We start from the raw sequence: 27,208 nt of genomic DNA on the forward strand, positions 1-27,208 counted from the left end.
AAGTTTACATTTAATCATTTTGTTTAAAAGCGGTTTGTCCCACCGCACGATTTTCAGCCTACCGAGAAATTTCAATAAGACAGCGATCGAAGTCTCGCGGGGTTTCCACAGCGGACGGTGCATTTGGCACTTTCACGGCCTCCTGATGCACGCACAAAGGGATTTGTGTTCTGAGTAAAGAGGTGATTTACAGTCACATGAAAAAAATATTTAATGGTATTTCTTAAAAACACAGCCTAACATTTTCTTTGATAAAATGTACAGCAGAAGAAGAATCCACGTTTAGATTTGAGTTCTTCTTCAGTAGATTTTTATGTTTTCGATGAGTCCAACCAGCTTCTGTTCACATCAAAGTAAAAGTGTTTCAAATTCCTAAAAAAGGGACGTAGACACAGACTTTCACAATAAAGTTTGAACACAGGTTTGTGCATGACATCGAACTGCGCACACAAAGAAAGGAGTCAGAGTTCCACAACCAACACAAACATGAACCGGGTCATTGGTCCCACAGACTGAAGCATGTGATGGGATCCGTTTGACATGTAATTATTAAAGAAAGAGAAGACGGCGACATGAAGTGACTAGAAAACAAATGGAGTCATAAAGCTGGAAGGAAGGAATAAAATCTGAGACCTCAGCAGGATGTGGGTCAAACACTGAAGACAAAGATCAAATACAGAGTCGCCTGTTACAATAAATCACAGGTCGACTGATTGCTCACAGTAAATACACGAGACTCGTCTCAGAGCCGGTCAGTTATGGAAGAGAACGTTTATTTTAATGTTATATTTTATATATATGTTAAACAAAGTAAATCGTAAGAGAAAACACAACGTACGTGTAAAACATGAAATATCAAACGAGAAAACTCGGACTAACCTGTAAACATGTCACGCTACTCGCTGCAGCCTCAGCTTTCAGGGGAAATACCAAAAACACGTTGTGGCTGATCAGCTGCCAAAGAGATGAAATCTGACGGTAGTAAAGGTTAAAGGTAACAATGCTGCCACCGAGGACTCCGCTGTAGTTACAACCGCGAGAAAAAAGTAACAGCTTCATGCCTGAATGAACGTGTCACACTAAGGCGGTAAAATCGAGCCCGGCACAAAGTCTCACAGGAAATCACCAGTTTAATGTTTATAAAGTCACAGCACAGACACTCGACCGATCGATGCCGCCGTCATTTCATCCCTTTTTGAAGAAAAATGTGAAATACTGAAAAATTATTGCCTCTAAGATGCAACCACTCCCAGAAAAATGAACTTTTTCACACCAGAAATATTGTTTAAAGTTCAGACCAAAATCATCGATTACGACTCGCAGATGCAGCGAACTGAGTGCAGAAATACAGAAGCGCTGGCGAGGACGCGTCCCGTCCACAGCAGAGGAAACCTTTAGCGGTTTTTTACGCTGTCAGTGAGACGACGGGTTAATACTCCTGTGGGATTACACGCCGCGGCCACTCAGAAACTGACTTCCTCATCAGCGGTTTCCAGGCTTCTGTGGGCGGTTTGAAATTAAGGCACATGGTGTTTCTGAAGAATGCTTTTTAAAGTTACTCGTGCCTTAACTGTCTACAGCTGCCGCGGTCACATCTGCCTGCTGTAAGCTCAGATACTTCCTGTAAATCAGAGTGCAGCACACCTGCAGGAGCTCCAGCACCGAGCGCACAGAGCCGAGCTTCCACCAATCAAATCTGCATCAGGACAGGTTGTTATTTTCTTTGAGCCACTGAAACTCTGATTTTGGTTTTTAAAAGCAGCGAGCAAACAAACCGATGAAGGCGGAACAGACGAGCTCGTTTCCGGTCACACACACGGTTAGTCGCGTCGTTTCCATCGCGCTACGTTCAGTCTCGCTGGGCTTTTCACACAAACTTATGACATCTGAAGACGACCGCTTGCTACAGGAAGCTGCGACAGTCATATAAGAACTATTGCTGAGGTCATTCATACATTCATGGGTTAAAAAAGAAAAAAGCAGCTGTGCAGAGTTTTCTTGGTCATTTCAAACCTCCTCAGTCATCGTTTCTCTTTTTCCTCTTTGGACCAGGACTTCCCTTTAGATCCAGAAAGTCTCTCAGTCTCTTCCTGAAGTCCTCGAGTTTGGATTCGGGTATTAACCCTTCTTCTTTTTCCAACTTTAATCTCTCGTCTTCTCGGCCGTGCTGCGATCTGCTTGCGTGTCCAGCTGCAGTTTGCGGGTTTGAGTTCGGTGCGGTGAGGAGTGAAGGATGGAGCTCCGAACTCAGAGTTTCCACCAACTTCATCCGGAAACTTTCCCGCAGTTTCTGCAACTCGTCGTCCTGAAAACAGCAGAGAGAAGGCAGAGTGACGGCTCGTCCTGCTGCTCGGTTATCTCAGCGAGTCTGCGCTGAAGCCGAGCGTCGGCTGCACAGCAAACATGGCTGCAGGCAGTGAAATCAGCCCTGAATTCTGATTATTTATTTTCAAACTACACGTCCAACATCTTCAGACGTGAAACACCTGTGAGGACGAGAAAGGAAGCCGGAGCCGACTCCACACTCACGTACAGCAGTGCTCGAGAGGTCGGGAATAATTAGACGACACTAGCGGACAGGTGTCACCTGAACAGGTAAGACTGACTCCAGGTCATTTTCCTGCTCTCTCTTTAAACTCGGGGAACTAACAGAAGCAGCAGGTTAACAGGAAGCACGGCTTTCACAGCTGTTAAAAAGGCGCCATGTCCTTCAGGTTTCTTCGGTGTTTCAGGGACAGGTGCCGTGGGGCGAGGGGCGGGGAACAGCTGATCGGGACTCTCACATCCACAGCACAACTCTGCTGCTCTTATCACTGAGGCAACGCCACTCAGGCTTTGTGGTAAAACTCTGCCTCCTAGTGGTGAAAGTTTGAGGTACAGTTTTAAAACAAATATCTCCATAAAAAAGTTGGACGTTATGAAGGCGAGCCATGTTTTACTTTGTTCTTATAACTGAGCAGCTGTGCTCACAGCACAAACAGCCCTTTAGAGACCTGGATTATTATTATTATTATTATTATTATTATTATTATTGATGGAATAATTAATGTGTTTCATCCATTTGGTATTTTAATTTCATGATAGTAACAAAAAGTAGAGTTTAACACCGTCTCATTAATTCATTAACCCTTTAAAGCCGGTCAGAGCGGGCACGCTCTGTTTTGCGTAACTATTTTTAAATCCCGGTAGCTCTGCAACCACGTGAGCTAGCGCAATAATTTTTTTTGCATATGAAACCGGAGGAGTTGTACTTACATCTTATGCCATCAGCTTGTCCTCGGTCACAGTTTCCTTCCACATATAGCTTTGCAAAAACTGCATAAAAAGCACTTGCAGCAACACAAACATAATATTCCAGAAACACGCTTTGCCGATCCGATCAGCTGTTTGTAACACTTCCTACGTCCATCAGCGCGAACTTTCGCATGTCCGCCATGACCTGCCCGAAACCGGAAGTGACGTCATTTTCACGGAAATGTAGTTTTTTACCATCAGGGCCTCATGAGCCTATACTGGTGTTTTTAAAAGTTATCTTTGACTTTATGACTTTCTGTGTGGTTTCTGGGATGCTTAGGACTCATATTGCACTGCTGGAAATAGTTTATTTTGATGCATATGCTGCTTTTTTGCAATTTATGTAATTACTATGCACTTAATGCAGACATATTATTAAAATTTAGGCTGTAATGGTTGTATTGATGTATAACAACTTGAAATGCTCCCAAAAATGGCTCCACAGCATGTAAACATATAATATAAGCTCTGGCGGACTTGGTTCTATGGTCGGTCTTAAAGGGTTAAAGAGAGAAAACAGTTGATCAGGCTCTGTGTTTGACTCCACCTGCTCCGTGCGTACCTGAGAGGCGTCTTTAAACAGAGTCCACATGTCAGAGACGAGCTCCGCGGCCGTTTGATACGGAGGAGGCCGGCGGAGGGTCAGGCGGTCCGATATCGACTTCAGCCGAGACAAACCGCCAAACTGAAGAGAAGAAAACAAAGTCTTCAGGCTGCAGGAGCGCCACCTGCTGGTTCAACGACAGCTACAGGAGACCCTTTATTTTGCATTTCCAGGTTTATTTTCATTCATGCACCTTTTATGAAGTGTATAAACCTGTTAGCTGCTAAAAGCTTCTACTCTGATGGAGCTTTGTTCAGACTGACCTGAGAGCACCGACTGCAGACTTCAACCTTCACATGCAGAACGAGACTCTCGCACCTCTGAAAAACAAAAACATAACACACAAAACTTTAGAAGGAAATCTGCCACAAACTGATGGAGACAAGAGTCACTTTGTGAAGTGAGGTGCAGACGCTGACCCTGAGGCTCTGCAGACTGAGGCCGGTATGCTGACGTCTCTCGGTGCTGTAGGGGTCCGACGGGTCTGACAGGTTCTGACATAATGAACACGCCCACTCTGACCTGCAGGACGAGGACAAACAGCAGAGGTCACTTCACTGAGCGATGTTACTGACACTCATAGTCTGCACTTCCTGCAGAGGTTTGGATGCACGCTCAATCATCCAGGTAAGGAAGACGCAAGGAGCTGATTCTGTTCATCTGGACGTTTTCAGAGAAAGGTTTCGTCATCACTGCAGGTTTCAATCTTATAAACAGGACGTTTGCATAATGACTGAAACCAGCCCACTGAAGGAACAATGGGCTGGGAGGTCACCTTCATCATTAAGACTTGTCATGACAGCAGTAGGGCTGTTCGATATAACGACATATATCAGATGACGATATAAAAACATCTGTCGTTTCATTTTACGCTATCGTTTGTTTCGTGGTGTCGCAAAATAAACTGTTTACAGCAATATTTTTTCATGTTTTGATGTCGCTGTAGTTATTATTAATTTCTTAAAGTTCTCTCTTTCTCTTATATTTAATATAACCACACTACGGACGGACAAGCGCCTGTTTTTATGCGTTGTCGTTAGCAACAACAACGGTAACACCATTGCGTGTTTAATTTCCACATAAACCTTTCACAATAAAGCTCAAGATCCTGTTGAGACTTTTCAAAATAAACTGAATCACGTGAAAGAGCAGATTATTTACGGATGAGAAGTAAAAAAGACGCCAGGTGCTTAAAAAATAAACCTTAGACTCAAACGTTAGAACAGGCTTTTTCCCGCAGCACGCCGTGTAACAAATACTCACAAAGAAAACGGCGCCGTTACAACTTATGTCTAAAATGTATCGTTTCATGCATCGGTTAAAACACTCGACGCGCGGCTGGAAACACTTCACACAAGTCGAGCTGCCTGAGATTCACAGACTTTACAAAAAATGTTAAAATTTTGTGATTTATATCGTTATCGGGACGATAGACGTCTTATATCGGGATATGAGATTATGGTCATATCACACAGCCCTAATTTGCATATTAATGATGAAGGTGACCTCCCAGCCCTTTGTTCCTTCAGTGGGCTGGTTTCAGTCATTATGCAAACGTACTGTTTATAAGATTGAAACCTGCAGTCAGCTGAGACTGAAGACGTCACCTGATGATGACGAAATGAACAGAATCAATGTTAAGAGACTTCCTGCAGAGGTTTGTGGGATTGAACAAAAGTATTTTATCAGCATAATCTGCAGTGTAATCATTGCTTTAACAATATAACAGAAAGCTTTAAGTTTTAAGTTAATGTTTATGCATATTGTCATATTAACCTTTTATTCCAGATGATTCATTGTTATCATTTATTCATTTATATCCTTTTTATTAAGCTTTGAAGTAGTGGCATTCATTTAAAACATTTATTCAATATATTACACATATAGTTTCAGTGGTGTACGTGCTGGCCTTCTGTCTGGTGGAAAAGGTTACAAGTTCAGCTGGTGAGGTGAAACTGAGTGCATTTCATGCTGACACACACACACACACACTCACACAGTAGACAGACTCATTTATAGGTGAGAGGTTAATCATGTTTGCTTGCAACTGCAAAATTGTCTCTGCAAAAAGAGGAACAGTTTGTTCCAGACGAGAAGTGAAAGTCAGAATGTTGACAGGAAGCATCTGTCGTGGAGACGGAGACAATGTTATTTTAAACTGTGTTAAAGGTCATTGTGGTTTTGAAACCTATGTATGAACTGTATCTGTGACGTCATTAAATTTAAGCCCTGATGGTATAAAGCATCTGCTTATGCTCTGTAAGTCGGGGATCAGCGCTGTCTGCGTACAGCGGCGGTCCCTCCACGCGTGCATTAAAATCATCGTTTGACTTCACCCGGCCGGATCAGTGTTGTTATTTTGAAAGTTGACTACTTCCTGTATCCCTCCTCAATATTTGAACCCAACAGGTTTCATAATAAAAGTAAATCAGGAAAGTGTTTTATTCACAATAACTTAAAATGAAAAAAAAACCTTTTTGAATAGGCTTTAGATGGATTTTCAATCCAATGGTCACATCAGTGGACTCCAGCTACGGCTGCTCGATTATGGCAAAAATGATAATCACGATTATTTGACGCTATTTATTTAACAATAACAATGTGTTGAATAATGACTTTAAAAAATAATATAAAATAGTACAAATACTGATAACAGTGCAAATGTTTGCAATATAAGAAATAAATGAAAAATGTAAACATCTATGTTTAGTGAACTTTGCAGTGTTGCTCTGTGGTGCAGCTACGACACTGTAGCAAAGTTTACACACTGTGTCTACTTGATCCACGTCTGACTGAACCCATAATGTTTCCACACCACTGAAGTTTTTTACCTCTTTTCAACCAACAGCAGTCATTCTGCTCTCCAAATTCAATTCAATTTTATTTATATAGCGCCAAATCATAACAAAAGTCGCCTCAAGGCGCTTCATAGATACAGAGAAAAACCCAACAATCATATGACCCCCTATGAGCAGCACTTTGGCGACAGTGGGAAGGAAAAACTCCCTTTTAACAGGAAGAAACCTCCAGCAGAACCAGGCTCAGGGAGGGGCGGGGCCATCTGCTGTGATTGGTTGGGGTCGCAATAACTTCTGCTCAGCTTTCCGAGCTTCCCTCGGGTCCTCTTATTGTTGTGACGCGTGTTCGAAGCGCAGAGAGGTGCGCTCGATTTGCCACACGGAGCAGCGTGTAAAGCACGAGGGAGGGGCTAATAATCGGCTCAGTCATTTTTAATGATCGTTGAATCGTAATTGTGATTAAAATTGGATTAATTGAGCAGCCCTAACTTCAGTCATCTTAAAGAAGCAAAAGGATAAAAATAATTTTTCTTACCAAAAGTCGAGTCCAACTGGGGGGACGTGGCAGTCTCTGTGGTATCCTCGACCGCAGGCTGAGCAGATGATCGAAGTGCCGGGTGACGCACAAACCGAGCAGGCAAGAATCTCCAGGGTTATCGGAGAGTCTGGAGACGATTCCGGCTTCATGAAATCCTCTTCGTCAGCCGGCACGTCTTCGGCATCGGACTGTAACGGAGCACAACGACAACAGTCTCTTAAAGCTGACCGGTTCATTTTATAATCCAACTTTCTCAAGTTTGCCTGGGTTACAGATCGTGTTTCACAAGTGCGTCCTACCTGACAGTCGTCGCTCATTTCCTCCAGGTAAATCTCATCTTCGGTCTCTCCAGGTAACAGACGAAAACTGGGAAGGGACCGTCCAAATCTCGGTAGGGACACAGGCAGTCTCAACACGGACACTTTGGGCTGCCACCGACTCAGGCTGAAGTCCTCCTGTCCAATCACGGCGCTCGGCTCTTCGACGTCCTTGTCAGGAGTTACCAGAGTTGGTGCGTCGTCTTTTGGCTCGAGGGCGTTCGGTTTTGCTTCGTCAGAGACACAAGTGGCGTGCTCGGTTTCTTTCGTTTCCTGGACCTCCTCAGTATCTCGTATAGCGTTATCACGGCGAGAGTCAACCACCAAGCCCTCCACGGGAACCTGCTGAGTCTGTTCCTGAGGGGAGGGGGGATGAAGTGTGTGGTCAAGTTCCTGAAGCGAGGAGCTGCTGGGCAAAGCCGGGCTCGTATCCTCCACGGTTTGCTGCTCTGACGGTAACGTGTCGCTCGGTCCGTCACAGCTTCCCGCAGAAGTCTCTGGACTCACTTCTGTGATGGTGCTTTCCTCGAGGGCGCTTCGTCTCTGCGCCGAGGCCGGATGGAAAGCACGACGATCAGGCAGCCTGATGAGAGCAGCTTCGTTGAGCAGCACCTGATACAAACTCTGAGTGTTGGTCAGCATGACGATGGTGGGCTGGTTCCAGTGAGGACCAGCGCTTTGGTTCAGAAGCTGCAGCGGTTGGACGGGTTTAAGCGAGGATCGAAACTGACCCGCCGACAGGGGGGACGAGGAGCCGGCGGGCAGCATGCTGAGAACAACTGAGGAACGGGAGGCGTCAGTTTGGGGGAGGAACAAATATCTGGGAGATGAACAACTGGTGGCGGAGGAGGGAGAAGTGACGAAGGACGAGAAGGTTGGCGTGAGAGAGGGAGCGAAGATCTGTGACGTACTGAGACTGCTGACGGGAAAAAGCGAGTGAGACGTGTGGAGCAGCGAGCTGCGCGTCGCTGTGGAACAGGTGGTGCTGAGCGGGGTGGCGGAGGCGGAGTATACGAACGCTACAGAGGACGAAGTGGACAAGGAATTCCAAAGAGATGAAGGAATGCTGACGGGAACGAGCGAGGAAGCGTTACCGCTGCTCAGAACAGCACAGGTGGATGTGGGTGGGCTGGTGGAGGAGGAGCTTATGGTTGTGGAGGAGGTGGTGGCATCAGAGGTGACTGGAAGAAGTAGGTTACTTGTTTGGGGGAGGAGGCACCAGGAGGACACGGGACAGGCGGAGGATGTGGAGGAGGAGGCTGGAGAAGCCAACACCAGACTTGAATGTGTAACAAGAGGTTTGAAGTGATTCGGAGAGTTAGAAATCTGAGCAGGTGGGCAGGTGGATGAGACGGTTGGAGGAGAAACAGACGAGGGGCAGGCGGAGGAGGAAAGACGAAGATTAGACTGATCGTAGGGCGAGAGCCACGCCGAAGGGCGACACGTGGAACTATCTGGAACGACCAGGTTAGCGACACGGCTGTCGAGAGTCTGGAAAACAGACGCGGGGGTGGCTGCTGGACAGGTGGAGGTGGGAAGAGGGGTGGAGAAGGAGGAGGAGGGAAACGCAGACGACTGATTGGTTAAATGCGGTGACGAGAAGCTACTGATGGTAACAGGTGTGTCGGGGGAGGTGTTGGTTTGGGTGATGGAGCCGGTGAACACTGGAGTATAAGAGGAGGAGGAGTGGGGGAACATGGAGGTTGTGGAGGATGGAGGAATAGTGGGCTGACTGGACACAAGTGCTGACAGACTGGGACGGGTGGAGATGGATGAAGTGATGGAGGAGGGAAACATGGTGGTCGTGGAGGACGGAGGAACGCTCGACTGAGCGGACACAGGCGTTGATGGTGGAGGGAGAACACTGGTGGTAGCTGGGGGGTTACAGTTCATAGCTTTGCCAGTTTGAGGGGTGGTGTCAGTGGGCAATGGAAAGGTGGAGGTGTGAGCAGGAGGAGTAATGGAAGTGGAGGAGCTGGATAAGAGCGTGCACGAAGGAGAGGCACGGCTGGTTGGAGCGCCTGGGGCATTACAGGATGGGGGGAGGGGCCTGTTGGAGGTTGCAGGAGAGGTGGTGGTTGGAGGGAGAGCGTGACTGAACTGACCCGACGGGGAACTCGAGGGCGGAGACCGAGGATTGACCGAATCCTGAGCGCCGACCTGATGGTGAGTGAGGAGGTTATAAAGGGTTAGGTTGGGCGAAAATTTGCAAAACGAAGATGAACTTGACTGTGAGGATGGAGAAGGTGTAGCAGCACAGTCATTAGGAACAGGTGTAGCACTGGAACCGGCCGTCTCCGTTTGGGGGCCGGGGTGGAGACAGGTGGAGGGAGACGTGAAAGAAGTGGAGTCTTGTCCATGTTGGGGGGCAGAGGAGGACGTAAACGGCAGATTAAGCGAATGAGAAGCAGAGGCGCTGTCCATCACGGTGCTGGAGATGGGGTTGCAGGTGGAGGTGGGAGGAGGGGCAGCAGGAGTCGCCGGAGCTCCTGTGTTTTTATCCAAGGTTGGTGGCACAGCGAAAGGGATCCACGAAACATGAAGGTTACCTGGAAACCGAAACAATGGAGGAGGAGGCTGCAGCGATTATTTTCTCTCGATTAAACTACATCCAAACTCAAACAGCGTCAACATGAACTCTGAGCTCGTGGACAGAACGCACAAACCAAACCGGCACATAAAATGATTCGGTTTGGTTTTCACGCGTACGGTCGAGCGTCCGCTGCAAAGCTGAAGACACAACGTAAACAAACAGATACACGAGCGGACTTACAAAGCTCAGAGAGGGTTTCCTCGTAACCCAGCTTGGTAATGAGCTTCACTTCAGGCATTTTCAGAGGGGGGTCTGAGTCCTGATCTAGAAGCTCCTTCATCTGGGTTTTAATCTGGAAGAGAAAACAAAGCCGTCTGCGCTCTACGTCACCAGATTAACGTTTTCTGCAGAACTTCTGTTTATTTGCAACAGTGTTGTGTTTTCAAAGATTTTTATAAACAATGATTATCTGATATGATTGGGGGACGCTCATAGGGATCCTTGTGCATGATGTGCGAAACGTCCCTTTTTAGGGGTTTGAATCTTTGCTAAGGTAGGAAAGCCTGGCTTTGATGGACTTTAGTCTAACTCTGTGGGGACGTACCAGTGAGGACTGGCTCCTCCCACAGTTTCGCATCTACAGCAGACATTAGTGAAGATGGGCGACATCCATGAACATGGAAACAACTCCAGTCTCTGTCTTTGCTTCTAATTGTTGTTGTTAGATTTCTGTCATGACTGTTCATGTATGATTTACATGTTTAACCCTTTAAAGCCGCTCAGAGCGGGCACGCTCTGTTTTGCGTAACTATTTTTAAATCCTGGTAGCTCTGCAACCACGTGAGCTAGCGCAATAATTTTTTTTGCATATGAAACCGGAGGAGTTGTACTTACATCTTATGCCATCAGCTTGTCCTCGGTCACAGTTTCCTTCCACATATAGTTTTGCAAAAACTGCATAAAAAGCACTTGCAGCAACAAAAAAAATAATATTCCAGAAACATGCTTTGCCATCCGATCAGCTGTTTGTAACACTTCCTACGTCCATCAGCGCGAACTATCACATGTCCGCCATGACCTGCCCGAAACCGGAAGTGACGTCATTTTCGCGAAAATGTAGTTTTTTACCATCAGGGCCTCATGAGCCTATACTGGTGTTTTTAAAAGTTATCTTTGACTTTATGACTTTCTGTGTGGTTTCTGGGATGCTTAGGACTCATATTGCACTGCTGGAAATAGTTTATTTTGATGCATATGCTGCTTTTTTGCAAATTTGCACTATAATATTTATTTTCGTTTTTCCTGCAGTGTATAAAAATTGGTGTATTTCAAAAATAAAACTATGAAGACACTCAAAATAAATGTCCTGTGGTGGGAAACTATTTTGTGCAACTTTTTTGTATATACAGTTTTGGGGGATAAGCCTCTTAAATTTCTCTAACTAGAAATATATGTTAAAAAAACAAAAACGATTTTCTATTTTTTTGTAGTTTATTGCACTTTTTTGCAATTTATGTAATTTCTATGCACTTAATGCAGACATATTATTAAAATTTAGGCTGTAATGGTTGTATTGATGTATATCAACTTGAAATGCTCCCAAAAATGGCTCCAGCAGGTAAAAATATAATATAAGCTCTGGTGGACTTGGTTCTATGGTAGGTCTTAAAGGGTTAAACGTCTCTATCGCTCTGTAAAGACTTCAATATTCAATATTAGTCACACAGCATTTTGAGTGTCAGTGTGCCTCGCATGTTTTCATATTATGGTATGATGAGTACAGCTGCAGTGTGTCTGTCACATATCTGTACCTTTGCGGTGTGTGAGAGCAGCTTTGGCAGGTCGGTGAGATTTCGGGCCTTTTCGAGCGTTTCCTTCATGGACGTTTGGCTCTGCTGGAGCTGCTTCATCTTCACCATCCTCCCATGAATCTGCTCACATTCCAGCTCATACACTTTCTACACACACGCACACACACACACACACACACACACACAGCATGTTTTAATCATTTTTTAGGAGCTCCATTTTCTTGTATTTTACCAGAAACGTTGGCGTGCGAGGCTGAGTGAGCACAGACGCTTGATACTGAGAGCAGCAGCAGATAAGACTCAAGGCTACGCTGAGGAGTGAAACTCACTGAGCTCATAAATTCGGTTCCTATTTTGAGAAAAGATTTGCGTCACTTTCTAACAAATGAGAAATGTGCGCTTGAAGCTGAGGCAGCGGATCAACTCTGGCTGCAGAAAACAAAGACTTACAGACGGGGACACTGCAGAGAGAAACAGGAAATGACATCAGCCTGCTAGATAGTCAACAATATTTAAAACAGCTGATGGATGTTACCTGTATGTCTTTAAGGAGCGACATCATTTTCGCTTTCAGAAGTTTGGCAAACGCGACGAATCCCGCCTGCAGCTCGGTCCTCAGACGAGACTCTGTGTGCTCGATGCTCTGCAGCCTGAAACAGCAGAAGCACGAGGGGGGGTTATTTTCCAGAAAGTCCTCAGACGGGACAGCGAGCACCTGAGGAAGGTTCAAGTTATTAATACTAAGTAGGAACGAGGCGGCGACCTTTAGCGCGTGGAGACTCAGAACAGTCGAGCTCAGCAAAGAGACGCTTGGTAACAATTTGATGAAATTCAGTGAATGTAACAAATTCTCTGAGTGTTTCCAAACATGAAGATAACGAGTAAAAGTCTGTGAGGATTCACAGCAGCGCCGAGTGTTTCACGTTAACGAGCAGTAACGACTTCAAACCCAACGCAGTATCGTGATGATCAGGAGGCCCCGCAGCCTGTGGCGAGTGATACTTGGATCCTTTCCTGTTTGAGACGTCACAGGTCAGGATGTTTATCAAGCCACGCTGCACTTTCCAAGGGCAGCCACACATTATTCCCATGCATCCATGCTCTTCTGCTTATCGTTGTCAGGGTCACGGGTGGGGGTGGAGCCTACCCCGCAGAGTACACCCTGGACAGGTCGCCGGTCTGTCCAGGGTCAACACGTAGAGACTGACAACCATTCACACTCACACACAGTGTTCACGTTTACGAGTATTTCCAGTGCCACTGTGTAAATTGAAACAAATGATTCGACCAACACAGAATCTAGCTGAACGCACAGAGACGTGTTTTTGTGTTGGCCGGTCTGCACACAGTTAAAGACGCCCGCTCTGCTGCTCCTCTGTACTTTTACTCATAATCTGCTAAACGAAAACACATTTAAGAAGAGTAAAAACACTCGAGCTGCTGATATACAGTTTGGTTCTGTGGAGTAACGACTCAATAAGAAGGATTTACTCTGCTGATGAGTCATCGTCTTTTCAGGAAGTAAACAGTGAAATCATCAGCCGTACCTGGTCTCCATGTCCTGCAGACTCCGCCTCACCGTGTCCTCCTGCCTCTTCGTGGAATGAACGTACATGTCCAGCTGCTTCTTCAGGCTGACCACCACCTCGCCGACAAAGCGGTACCTGGAAACAAAAGCCGCTCACGGCTCAGTGTGCCGGCTCACGTCTGCACTACAACCACTCTTTCTGAGCTTCCTGCTCGAAAATGTAATGCCCAAATTTAATTGATTATTTCTCTGCAATTACAAACTCTGTCCTTACAATCTTGGTATCAAAATAAAGCTAACACTTGGGAGATTTCATCAGAGGTGTAAATATTGAAGCAGATATTACTGTGTCAAAGTTACTGAGACTGGAACACAGAAAAAGTAAGTAGATTTTATCCTCACCTATTTTTTTTTTTTAATTTTAGCATATAACCCTTTTAAAAATATGCCTCAGATCACATTTGGTTCCAGAAATCCAGTAACCAACATATAAACATCATCTGTGCAAAGACTCATGTTTCTAAAGTGAAACAGTGAAAAATTACAGCGCTGTCAATACATGAATACCCAGACGCTGTACAAAAATGTCCAATTTTGGCGCACAATTGGACGACATGCCAGTTGATTTTTTAGGTTTTAAAGAGCAGAAATTAATAGATTTTATTAACAGGCTTAAAAATGCTTTTTTAAAATATATTTTTGAAGAATTAACCACACATTTACATGGCAACAGCCCTTTTCTGCAGCGCATAGAGCGTTTGATTGGCCTCTGGCCCTTTAAACTCCGAGCGGCTGTAACTTTGGTTTCTTTTGGTCAATTTGCGTGATTGACACCTCTTTTTAATCGTTTGAGCCAATAGAATCAAAGTAACGATGCCACGTTCACATCACTTCAACCAATCAGACGTTGTGATGCCAAAACCCATGTGGGCCCAAATTTGCTGCTTGTGGCGTCTGTTCAGTCACGTGTCTGCAGGTGGGTCTAAAATGAGGTTGTTGACGGAAAACTGCTCTGATGCGCTAGGTAGGCATGGCAACTACTGTCAATCACGTGGTTACCGGCTACCAGCGAAAATACCAGAGGAATCAGGACGGTAAGCCAATTTCTGTCTTAGCGCATTTGCGCCGCTGTGTGTTTTTGTGGTCTTCTTTTGCGGCTCATTCGGTGAATTTTGGTCTGATCGTGGTGAAACTTGGTGTGTGGAGTCAGTGATAGCTCTGGAAGCTAACCAGCCCATCTTTAGCCGGTTACACGAAGTCTGAAGAATTTCTGGTTCGGTTTTGTTTGTTTAGCGGACTTCTGCGCATTTACGTAACTGCTCGTTTAATCACGGCTTGTTTGCGGTGTGTTTGGTGGTTGTAGAAATGGTTTATGTGACATTTTAGCTGAGATTCTGAGGTTTCTGTGGATATCACACATGTCTGGACTTATATTTCTCACCCCGCGTTATAACCGATTAACCGTGATCTCCTCCTTTTTGCCCCCGGTACCGGGGGCGTGGGGCTTAAGTGGTTTTAAGTCAAGAACGCGTCCGAGCCGGCTCACCTGTGGTTCATGTGAGTCGTCAGCTGACAGTCTCTGCAGGTGAGCTCCTTACAGGTGAAGCAGATGAGCTTGAGTGGCTCAGACGGGTGGAGTCTGCAGAACTTGGTGGGAGAAGACAAGATGTTTCCTGAAGAGAGACACACACACACACACACACACACACAGATTATCACTTAGTTTGCTCAATAACTGATCTCAATGATTACTATAATATAACAGGTTGTAACAGATGAGGTAAAATCAGGTTCCACTGAAACCGTCTCTGCACCGAGTGCTCTCGGAAATGAAACAAAGTATGAAAATAAAGTAAAATATGTAACAATGTTGTACAAATACTGAGTGTTCTGTGTTTGATGTTATCTGCGGGACTTTCCCGTCGTTTCCACGTGTTGGGCTCGGAGCTCAGTGGAAGTTTGGCAGGTGAGGGAGACGCTGGAGTCCTGACACGCTGATGGTGTAAACAAAGAAGCTGGAAAGTACCCGTGTTTCTGAGCTGAACACTGCAGAGACAGGCTGGGCTTAGCAGACCACTCCCCATTAAAGCGAGTCGTCGTTTCTACAGCTCGACCCGTCGGGTCAAAAAGACTCAACTCTGTCAGTTCTTCAAAAATAAATAAAAATAGTGGACTGAAGCGCCTCTAGCTGCTCCTGCAACCATCACATCCTGTTTCATTTGTATCAAACTCCAATTCATGAGCCAAAGACTTCACAAGTTGTGGCTCACACACACTTGGATGTGCTTCTACACTTTTACAACATATAAGATCTTTTTGAAGCTCGTCACTAAGTCAAAGGTCAACGGCGACGGTCAGCTGACAGCAGAGAGCGGTTTCTCTCCAACAGAATCTGGATCTGGGTGTGGGTGGGGTTTTTACCTTCTGGCGGGTGATGGAGGAGCCTGTGTGATCTGGTCACCGTGACTCTGCGATGCGCCGACACACAGACGCCGCACAGAGCTTCATTGCAGTCGAGACACCAACATGCGGCGGAGGCTGCGTCGCAGTTGCTGCACTGAGGAGATGAGAAGGCGGAGACGTTCACAGGTGAGAGCGACTCCAGCTGAAGGTCTTTTCTTTTATCAGTCTATTTAAATGCCATAAAAATCACACAAATTCACGTTTCCTGCACGTACGGACCACGGGCGATCCTGAAAGTGTGTCACAAGACACAGAAACACCAGCCTCACAGTGTTCGACGTGCATGCAAACACACACTCACACACATTTCCCACATGCTTGACTTTTTGACTTTTGTTGCCATGACGCCAGGTATCTCAATGAGACTTTTTACCTGGATAAATAAGGACTAATAATAATAAAATGCTGCTGCAGGATCATATGTGAATATTCTTTGGTTAAAAAGCTCAAAGCAGGAGATCCTGGTGGTACAGATAAATAAAATAAGCTGGAGGTTCCCACGCCACCGTCTGAGTTACCTGCTGACTCAGGTCGTCTCCTGGTGCTCCTGTCGCTTCCATGTTGCTCAGCAAAGTTGCTTCCTGAAAGACAGAGAAGCTGATGAAGTCCGGCAGCTATGATGAGAACATTTGTGGCGTTGGTGATGTGCCAATCTAATATGTGAATCAATAATCAGTCTGATGCTGACACAAAAAGCTAGATCTGACATGGTTCCCCTTTACTTTATCAGGCGACAGCAGCAGCTAGCGGGAGCGCTAACACGGAGGAAATGATGCAAAGAAGCAGGTTCAACAAACTCTTTGTTTTTGGTTCCAGAAAGGCTGATCACAGATTATGTGCATGAGTAAAGTGGAGCTCTGATCCCAGGATTCTCCACAGCAAAGAGTAAATAAGGAGCGGAGCCGCCCTGTTAGTCTTTGGACACATTAGTGTGCACCGTGATGCTCGTCTTAATCAGGACGGGCTCACGTTAATGAGCTCGGGCCACTCTGTCATCATCATAAACATCTGCAACAGTTTATCAGCGTTTCAGTTTCTTAATAAAGTTCAGTAAACATTTCACGCTGCCGACGGACGCCACAGCCTGTTTTTATAACACGCCGTCTTTACTGTTTTATAACTTTATCTCATTTCAGCCTTCAGTGACAGACGGCGGCTTTCTCACAGACGCGTGTCTGTAACTGAAAAAAATACAATTTGAATTTGAAGTTTTGTCTGTAAAGACAAACAAGCTGCAGGAAATTTACATTTGAAATAGTTCAGCACAGTTTTGGAAGGATGGTCTCGTTAAATACGAACAGCTTACAGATCGTGGACAGAATAACAGTACGATCAGCTGATCAGATCCTGATCAGAGATCATTCGACTGGATCCAGGTTGGAGTCTCCTGCCGTGTAGTCGGACCTACTGAGACTGATTTATGTGATTTATATTAATTTAAGAGACTGAATCTTTCAAAATGTTGAATTTATGAACCAATCGATACAAAATGTGAACACAGTGAAACTCTAATCAAATTTCAGCCTCATCTTCACTCACTGACTCAAAGGGGGCACAGATATATGTATATATACCCTCACTGTGTTTACAGCCCCTTGCTGCACTTTAAGAAAATCTTCCAAGTGAACAGACTAAGCTCAGACAGTCTGTTACCATGGCAACCGACTCAGAGTTCAGGTTCACTCTCTTTAACAGTAAACCTGAGCTTCCCTCATCTAAGAGCTGCTATTAACGGTATTTGTAGTTTGAACTGCTCGTTTTTGTGCGATGGTGCCGTTTTGTTGGTCACACAGCTGCAGCGTTCGTGCAGTCACGTGGGGGACAGCGCAAAGGTTTCTGACTGAAACGCTGCTGCAGATGGACACAAACAACTTTCTGGGAAACATCGTCCATTACGTCAGAGTCTGACCACGCAGCTGTCATAATAAAAGTCCATATGTGACCTCCAGAGCTGAGTCCACGTACTACAGTAACCACGCTGTCACAGAAACAACCGCAACTCAGCGCGTCTCCTCTGAGCCACATCTGACACTGGGCTTCGTGGGCTTGTCACGCTCAAGTCCACCCTCACGGCAAAAACCGTTAGAGCCACACATAAAACACACGCAGGCGTGTCTGTGGAAGTTTCACCTCTCATCAGTCCGTCAGTTACAGGGTTTAGCGTGTCTCCTCTAGTCACGTCACGGAGCGCGTGTCTGAGGGCCAACGTGAGCCGAACGTCATGTAAACACAGAGGAGCGTCCCAAGCACTGCCATGACGTCATCGCGCGGGAAATGGAGTTTTTGCTTCCCACGGTCGCCAAGTGCAGGCTCGGGGCGTGGTCTGACGAGTGGCGCCGCAATTTAGCGCTGTGTAAATAAACCTGAGCTGAGCTAGACACGGACCCGAAACGCCGCTAAGGGGGCCGAGAGCCCCGTGTCAGAGACCAGCTCCAACACCGGGGGTTCAGCCGAGATGGACTCACCGTCACCGTCCGCTCCATCCACAGACACGCACACCGTCGACATTCACGGTAACACGAGTCCTCCCGGTTTAGCCTGGAGCCGCTAAGACAACCACAACGACGGAACCAACAAGAACCGTTACGAACACAACACAGATATAACTTCCGCCCCGCTTCTTCTTCGGGTCCGTGCAGGTGACGTCCCGGCTGTGAGCTTATCACCGCCACCTGCTGGTCGCCACCGGAAACTGTGGTATTTACAGACCTGCTGCAGGTTTGGGAAACAGCGGAGCGTCAGTGACAGGAAACACATTTATACACTCATCGACCACCTCGCTGCGAGTCCCTTACTAACACAGGGAAACACATTAGACATAAAAACACATCATAAACATCAACCATCAGCTGACGTGGGTCCACCACATCCCGGAGGTGCGCTGCTGGACTGAGATCACGTGACTGTGGACCTTTCAACACGTCAGTTTGCCCTCGTCTACATGCCTGAATACACTGAGCTGCTGCCACGTGATTGGCTGGTTACATAATCTGGGCTAACAAAGTGTCCAGTGAGTGAATATATTGGATTTTAAATATATTTTATTTTGTTAATATATATATTTACCTATTTAAATGTATCATTATTTAAATACATTTGAGATGTTAACATGTTTTGAAAGTAATTTTATGTATTACTCTAAGATAATTAGCAAATGAGTAAAATAGAGTTTATTACTGGGAAATCGAGGTGGATAATAAAGAAAAGAAGGGGCGTGTCCTGTCTGTTTTCACTGTATCACTTCGCACCAAATGCAAAGATGCTAAAAACATTTATTTTTTTTAAAAAAGATATCCTGATGTTACAACAAAACCGTGTCCTCAGTCTGCTGCTACTGATTTGTTTCTATAACAAGTTGAGCTTTTCTGCTCTTTCCAGAATTATAATAATTACAGCTTCACTCAAATATGACTGAGGTGGTGAAGCAGCCATGCAAACACACAAAACTCTGCTTCAGATTCAAATGAAGACACGAACCTGAGACCTGATGCAGCGACGTGTTCAAGGTGTGATGCTGTGAGAAAAGCTTTATTACACTTACAGACTAAAAGTGCAGCAGAAGGTCAGAGAGGATGGATGCACGAGCACAGCTCACAGGGTATCGCCTCAGTCTGGCTTCATGGTTTCACACTTCATTCACTCACCATGTGGTGGTTGATGGAGGTCAGTCTGAGGACTCTTTGCTTCTCAGATGAATTTGAATAAGGCCGATTTTTGCATAAAGAAAAGACTCCTGATATCTTTAACCAAATAAACCTTAATGAGCACTTACCTTTCCTGATACTACATCTGGATTTACATCAATTACGATGACCGTCTGATAGAGGACGGAGGTCAGATGTTTATTATCTGGACGATTTTACCTGTTTCCAGTTCAGCAGACTGGATGCTTCTCTTCACGTCAGCCGTTTTATACATTTTGTGGCTCTATGAAGACAAGCTCACTAGAAAGAGAAGTGAGATGAAATATTCACTGATTCAGTCATTTATCAGAGAGTCATTTAGCATCTTCTTGTAGCCATGGAAACGATGTTCGTCATAATTGATATTGTAGGACTCACTGGGTTCATCAGTTGCATAAAGCACAGAAACATGCAGCTGCTATCAGGCTCGGTACACAAACCTGAGCAACAGCATGAAGGTCGCCGCTCTGCTGGCATCAAACCTCTGATGAGGTCACCGTGCATGGAAATGGTTTGAACAGCGGAGGGTGTGGTCAGATGGCAGCAGTACCCAGCACAGACAGTGGAGGTCGTGCTGGTCTGAAGCAAATCGTACCGATGGCGCAAACGTCAGGTAAATATGTGTGTTTCTGTCCTGTGTAGTGTTTGTTTGTACATGTGTCTTTCTTGCTGCTGTTACACCCGAATTTCCCCTTGTGGGACAATTAAAAAATTATTCTATTCTATTCTTTTCTAAATGGTTCAAACAGCCCTTCATCACTCCGTCTGTGAGAGCGAGCACTGTGATGGTTTAGTCTGCACACTAGGAGGGGATCAATGATTTATTCCCTGATTTTTTATTTTAGGTTACAAGCTGTAAAAATTCAGTGTTTGTGTGGATTTAAAATAATGTTACAGTCAAACACAATGTTAGAGCTATGGACAGAACATGAATAATCAGTGTGTCTATGAGAGGTAACAGAGAACATGATAAACGATGTACTGGTGTTAAACTCGCGTCGATGATTGGGAGTCACTGGTCTTCTATCCACTGACACCAAACACCAGTTCTGTATGGACCGCTGGTCTCACTGGTCTCATTGCTCTCCCGACTCTGTGATGAAACTCCAGGTCTGCTCCTGTCTCTTCCAACAAAGGAAATAAACTGTTCAAATGCTGTGCGATCATCATCTGTTTTTAGGTTTAGGTATACTTTAAATACGACAAAGCTGTGTTTCTGTGCTTTTTCCATGAACATTTGGACTCATGGTTGCTGCTTATTATCAACTAACTGTATTTTTTTATCTCTTTCAGAAAAATCGAACCCATTAAAGCTGTAATTCTCATGCTATCAGCTTAATGCATGATTTAAAAAGATATTTAGCAACTGTAACAGATTTTCCTTCTTTGGTTATCCGAGGGTTCGAGTAAAGAGGTGATCGTATACAAGTCCTCACTGTGTTTCTGTATGTAGCCGGTGTCCACACGAGGAAAGATTAGAGCAACAGAGGCTCCATGTAAACATATGACTCAGCTATATGTGAGGGGGCAACAAATCATTAATAAACCGCTTTAAATACATTATATAAAGTAGAACTGTTTTCCTGATCTGACTGGAATTTGATGGAAAAGTGCAGCTTCAGGTTGTTTAGTTCAAATTTAACTGTTAATAACTGAGTGAAACTGGAAACCATGAAGCATTTTCTCTTATCTTCTTGCTGAATGATGACATATGGACCTTTGTTGAGTCCAAGCTTCAGATGAGTTCATTTTAAACATGTTAAACATTCTTCATATACAGCTCCTCTTTAAGTTAAATCAATTCATCATTAATTGAAGCGGGGACAGACAGAGCGTCAGAGCTGCGTCACATTTCTTTGTAAATCAAATTTTATAGAAAGTTATAGAAAAACATTACCATAGATTGCCTGCATATAATAAACATATAATAAACATTTAATAACTGCTGATATTGGTTTCGTTTGCTTCCCTCTGATCTCTCTTAGCTAACTTCATTAGTTACTTCCTACCAACAGATCACCAACATACGCATTAAACCACATTCAAATATTACCTTTAATTAAAGGTTTGTGTTGGGTCAGTGTTTCCACAGGCCCCGCTAGTTTAATAATAATAATGGATTGGATTTATATAGCGCTTTTCAAGGCACCCAAAGCGCTTTACAATGCCACTATTCATTCACTCTCACATTCACACACTGGTGGAGGCAGCTACGGTTGTAGCCACAGCTGCCCTGGGGCAGACTGACAGAAGCGAGGCTGCCATATCGCGCCATCGGCCCCTCTGGCCAACACCAGTAGGTGGTAGGTGAAGTGTCTTACCAAGGACACAACGACCAGGACAGAGAGCCCGGGGATCGAACCGGCGACCTTCCGGTTACAGATACGTTTAGAGACGTATTCCTCATGAAGAACGAAAAACAAAACATCTTTAACTCGCTAACGAGGGAAGCTTGGTCAGAACCAGGGGGTGGAGCAAAGCTCCTCATCTGTCTCCAGCCCCAATCCTTCAAAGAGCAGCTTCCTCACAGCTGTTTATTCCCATGATAGTTACAATTTACACAATACAACACAACACCTCCCACCATAAAACCCCCCAATGGTCCTAAAAGGCAAGGCACTGTGTGTCTGTGTGTGTGTGTGTGTGATGGGGGTGTGTTTATGTGACCTCCTGCTCACCAAAAGGGTCATAAAAGCAGGAAGTAACAACACAGGAAGCAGATCTGTCAGGATGTATCTGCAATCAAACCTCCCCCAGCACAGAGAGGCTGGAGAGGTGTTCAAGATCAAAGGAACGTCTTTGATCTGCTGCTTAAACTAAGACTTTACACATTTAAGAAACACAATGACAACATTCAACAATTTAACAGTTTGATGTTAAATTTGACTTTTTAAGAGGCTGTGCACCACAGGCTCTGAGCTCTGATTTAACTGAAGAATCAAAGCCAAACAACACAAATCAAAGTCTAATAATCAAAATCATGAAATGTATTTACATTAGTGTTATCGGTGTCCTGTTTGCCATCATAACCCTTACGTTGTGAAAAAGTAGAGGTGTGTAAAGTTGCTCTTTTATTTAGTTCATAAGATGAAAATGACAATTTCATGCATTGAGAAAAACAGCTGAAGAAGAAAAATCATAGTTAATAAAAAGTAAACCATTTGCACCTGTTTCCTCACAGCAGGACCCTCAAAGCAGAGAGTCGTGATTAGAGGTCCAGCAACACTAATCTACAGAGTAATTACTCTTCAAACATTACTCACACATATACTCGATTACTAACCCTAATATACACAATAATTTAGGAGCTAGCTACTGATATTTGTCAGTCAGATAACTTCTACAGATTAAAAGATGTAATCGATTTATCATTAAAACATCAGCCAGTGATAATGAATACACAGATGATGTCACTTCCTGGTGTGCAGACTAAACCGACCCACAGTCCTCCTCACAGTAACCGGCTGTCTCCTCGTCTCTGTGGAAAACCTTCCCATCAGGCTGCGTCCTCCACCTCAGCTTCACCTCCTCAGTGACTCCTTGCTCCACCAGCTTCTCCCTCACCTGAAACACAGTTTTCACACATTATGACAGTGTGTAAAGTCGAAAAGTGTTTGAAACCTGATGAAGACACAGTGACTGATTTATAACCAGCACACACCGAGGAGTCTGAAAATACCATACTTAAATTCTTGAATTTATGCTAACACGGTTGTCATTGAGTATTTTCTTTCTTGCTGACTGAGGACATGCAGACTAGAGGAAAATGCCACCAAATGATCCTCTGGCTTTTTATTTTAAAGATGCAACAGGCTGCAGTTTGGTGGGGCTCTGCTGCAGGAACAGGGTGTCGTGTGACCTCTGACCTGCTGCAGGATGGACTCTTGCACTGCGGGGTCGTTCAGGTCTGCAGAGCCCGCGCTCAGCTGAACCTTCACGCTGCGCTGCCACACTGGAGTTTGGACATCTGCAGAGAAACAACAAGCCGATCAGATCAGAATAGATCTTGTTGTCACTATGCAGTCGTACAATGAGATACAGAACAGCTCCAACTCAGTGCAAACATGTCGGGGGGTGGGGGGGCAGTTCTGCAGCACTATATAAATATTGACAGTATTAACAGAAACAAGAACAAGCAGGTGTGTAAATAAAGACTGTTTTGTGTAAATAAAGACTGTTTTGTATATACAGTTTGGGTTAAAAGGGGGGGGGGACTGTGTTATCGGTGCATGTGTGAGATCCTTTGGGAAGAAACTGTTCTTGAGTCTGTGGGTGTTTGTGGGTCCTCTCCCTCCTGCTCTCCCAGCCTACACCCCCCTCAGACGCAGTGCCTGGCCCAACACAGAGACGGTTACAACCTGGCCTGAAACTGCTCTCTCCAAACTACAGGACGGCTTCACACAGACAGACTGGGACAGAAACCAGGACCTAGAAACATTTGCAGGATCAGTTCTGGACTGTATCAAGTTGTGTATTGGAAATGTGACTGTGGACACAAGCATTCAGGTTTTCCCAAACCAAAAACCCTGGATGACCAGCGAGGTCCACTCACTCCTCAAAGCCCGCGATGCCGCCTCCAGGTCAGGTGACAGAGCTCTGTACAGGACGAGCTGACCTGAGAAGTGGAATAAAAAAGCCAAGACAGACCACAAACAAGCATCGAATCCCGCCTGTCCAGCAACAACACACGGGAGGTGTGGCAGGTAATACAAGACATCAACAACCACAGAGGCAGCACTGAGAAAGCAGAGAAGCTGAGTGTGCAGCTGGCAGAGGAAATAAAAAGCTTCTCATCTGCTTCAGCTCTGCTGCCATCCTCATCCTCACTGGTTCCTGCACTGCTCCATTCACTGTAATGTCAGACGTGTGCTCCTAGCAGTGAACCCCAGGAAGGCGGCCGGTCCAGACAAGGTACCTTGCAAGGTGCTAAGAGCACGTGCCCACCAGCTCATCCTCATCTTCACCAGTATCTTCAGCCACTCACTGGATCGGCAGCCATCTCATCCTGTCTAAAATCAGCCACAACCATCCCAGTGGCGAAGCAGTCTCCCATCACCAGCCTGAACGTGGCCCTCAAAACAATAATCATGAAATGCTTCGAGAGACTAGTCCTTCAGCACATCACAGACTTCCTTCCCCCAGAACTTGACCCCAGCAAACACCAGGGCCGAACAGCAGCAAAGCTACGGCTCAGCTTTCAACACAATCATCCCAGACTCATCACCAAACGGGTCACTCATGGCCTCCCCGCTCTCACATGTACCTGGATAAAGCACTTTCTTACAAGCTGGCTGTCGCGTAAGAAGTAAGAAGTTATGGACGTGTGTGTTTTTTGGTGCCGCTGTCTCCTGTTTCCATGTTTGTGTATCTAGGTGTGTGTCTGCCTGGAGCCTGGCCACACCTGCAGCTGAGCAGGCTCGTCTGGGGAGCTGCATAGGATTGTAGCTGAGAGCTCCTCGACGCTGGATCGTACACGTGACTACCCGTCAGTTTCCCAGCTATAGTTAGTGTGAGTCTGCTGCGACGGTGGGATTGTGCTAACAGCTGCCTCAGCAGGAGAGTGGAGCGCAGGAGGGCAGCAGATACAAGTAAGGGAGCGGAGATGTGGAGCACGGGGAATGGATGCTGCACGGGAGTCGGGAGCGCACAGGGGATTATTGTTGGATTGCTGTCACTCACTGTGAACAAAACGCACTGTCATCATTACCAGAGTCCTGCATTTGGGTCCTCATTCCCACATCCCCACAGCCTGCCCTGGCAAACCGCGACACCGCCCCAGACTGTAAGACTCCGCCCTCATCTCTCCTCCACTAGCACACTGAACACCGGCTCCCCACAGGGCTGTGTGCTGAGCCCCCTCCTGTATTTCCTCTACATCCACGACTATAGTTCGACCCACAACAACAATCTCATCATCAAATTTACCGACTCATCTCAGGAGGATCAGGCTCTGCAGTAACAGCGAGCACAGACTCACCCTGGTAGCAGAGGAAGGGGTGGGTATTACTGCATGGCTGGAAAATCCACGATGATGACGATCGGTCCACCATCACACAGTCCCCATCTCCTGATTGCAAAGTCAGAGGCAGGAGCTGGACGTCGCTGCCATCGGACCACTCCCAGCTGTTGCTCAAACCAATCCAGGCACGTGACAAAGAGGGAATCGGCCATCTATTTCCATTCACTGAATAACTATCATGCATGCCTGACGCCAGCAGAGTCACGATCTCCGTGTTGTTCACCACGCTGTTGACGGTGCTCAGGTCTGTGTACCTCTCCCTGCAGTAGGACCGAGCGCCGTGAAAGCTCCTCGAGTCCTGCACCAGGATGTAACGGCCAGCATCACCTGGAAGAGAAACGAGCAGAGTCGGAGACAGGCTGGAAATGTTCACCAACAACATTCACCTTTTTAAACTACAAACTGATATTTTTAAGAAATGCTGATCATGGTATCTTTTCTTTGACTAAATATGTTTTAGTTTTACATAATAATATAAATATAAATATATCTGACAGACTATTGCTCCTTCGTCGTGGTGTTTTCAGGTGCCGATGCCACTCACCGCTGTAACAGATGAAGTGCTTCTCTTCTGAACAGTCTCTGGTCGACCAGAATCCCAGTGTAGATACCGTCACACACTTCCCCACACCAGGCTCGCCTGTGCCCCACTTTGTGAAGGTTGATTTACCTGTCCCAGTATAAGACCATTTCCAGACCCTGAAGAGTCCGATCCAGAACTTTTGACTCCCCACCAGCTGTTGGGCCGCCATAGTTTCGTCTTTGCTGGTGAAGGTGGCGAGATCAGTGTACTTCTCTCTGCAGTAAAGCTGAGCTTCGGTCCAGGTCTTTGACTGAGTGACGAAGTGGAACTGTCTGTCGCACTGACCAGACTGAAACTGGCAAACATAACCTGAGAGACGACACAAGAGACAGCCCTGACTGCAAAAACACACGCCACCCAAACTGTCACAGATTATTCTGTCAGGAAAACGTCCGTTTATCGCTTTGACTCAACAAGCTACAAACTCTGCTCGTCTCCACTGATAACTGTGAAAAGTTTTGATTTATTAACGTGGTCCACGGGCGATCAACCACACAAAGTTTGATATTTTGGACAATTAATTATTTTCTTATGTCTGTTCAGGTATTCCACTCTTCTGCAGTCGAAGAAAGAAGTCGTGAAAATAAAATTTCTCCAGATCAAAGTAAAATTAGCTCCAGTTTACCTTCCTGGTTATACTGGAGGATTGTTCCTGTTAAAGGGAGTTTCTTCTTCCCACTGTCACCAAAGCGCTTGCTCACAGGGATCATCTGATTGTTGGGTTTCTCTGTGTTACTGTAGAGTCTTTAACCAACTGTTGTTGTGATGTGGTGCTGTATAAATGAAACTGAACTGAACATTAGCTGCAGTTCCAGCAACAAACACCCAGCAACAGATTAAACCTCAAAACATTTATATTTTTGCATCACTAACTGGATCTATATCAATTCCAGCGGCAACACAACACCAGCTGTTTGTGATGTGTTAAGGGTTCAAATATTGAGGAGGGATTCAAAATCACAACAGTGGTCCAGGAGGTCAAACGATGATTTTAATGAACACACGCCTGTCACACACTCAGCGTCGATCTCCGCCCA

General features: G+C 45.6%; 1 protein-coding gene across 2 annotated transcripts; it reads right to left on the minus strand.

Moving 5' to 3' along the window:
- Window positions 1-752: 752 nt before the first annotated feature.
- trim33l (tripartite motif containing 33, like) lies at window positions 753-18,531 on the minus strand. Of its 2 annotated transcripts, none has more exons than XM_087848561.1 (14): window positions 18,352-18,531; window positions 16,405-16,467; window positions 15,845-15,980; window positions 14,970-15,096; window positions 13,443-13,559; window positions 12,431-12,545; window positions 11,896-12,042; window positions 10,325-10,436; window positions 7,534-10,100; window positions 7,232-7,422; window positions 4,318-4,420; window positions 4,162-4,218; window positions 3,857-3,979; window positions 753-2,305 (listed from the first exon to the last, which is right to left on the minus strand). In XM_087848561.1, exons 1-14 carry the CDS (start codon window positions 18,367-18,369, stop codon window positions 2,018-2,020), a joined length of 4,164 nt encoding a protein of 1,387 aa, XP_087704687.1. In that variant the 5' UTR covers window positions 18,370-18,531; the 3' UTR covers window positions 753-2,017. The 2 variants fall into 2 exon arrangements, with proteins under 2 accessions (XP_087704687.1, XP_087704686.1); XM_087848560.1 differs by lacking the exon at window positions 18,352-18,531 and adding an exon at window positions 18,017-18,285.
- Window positions 18,532-27,208: the final 8,677 nt, after the last annotated feature.

Source organism: Neolamprologus brichardi, chromosome 11 (assembly GCF_056152115.1).
Source record: "Neolamprologus brichardi isolate AB-2024 chromosome 11, ASM5615211v1, whole genome shotgun sequence".
Lineage (NCBI taxonomy): Eukaryota > Metazoa > Chordata > Actinopteri > Cichliformes > Cichlidae > Neolamprologus > Neolamprologus brichardi.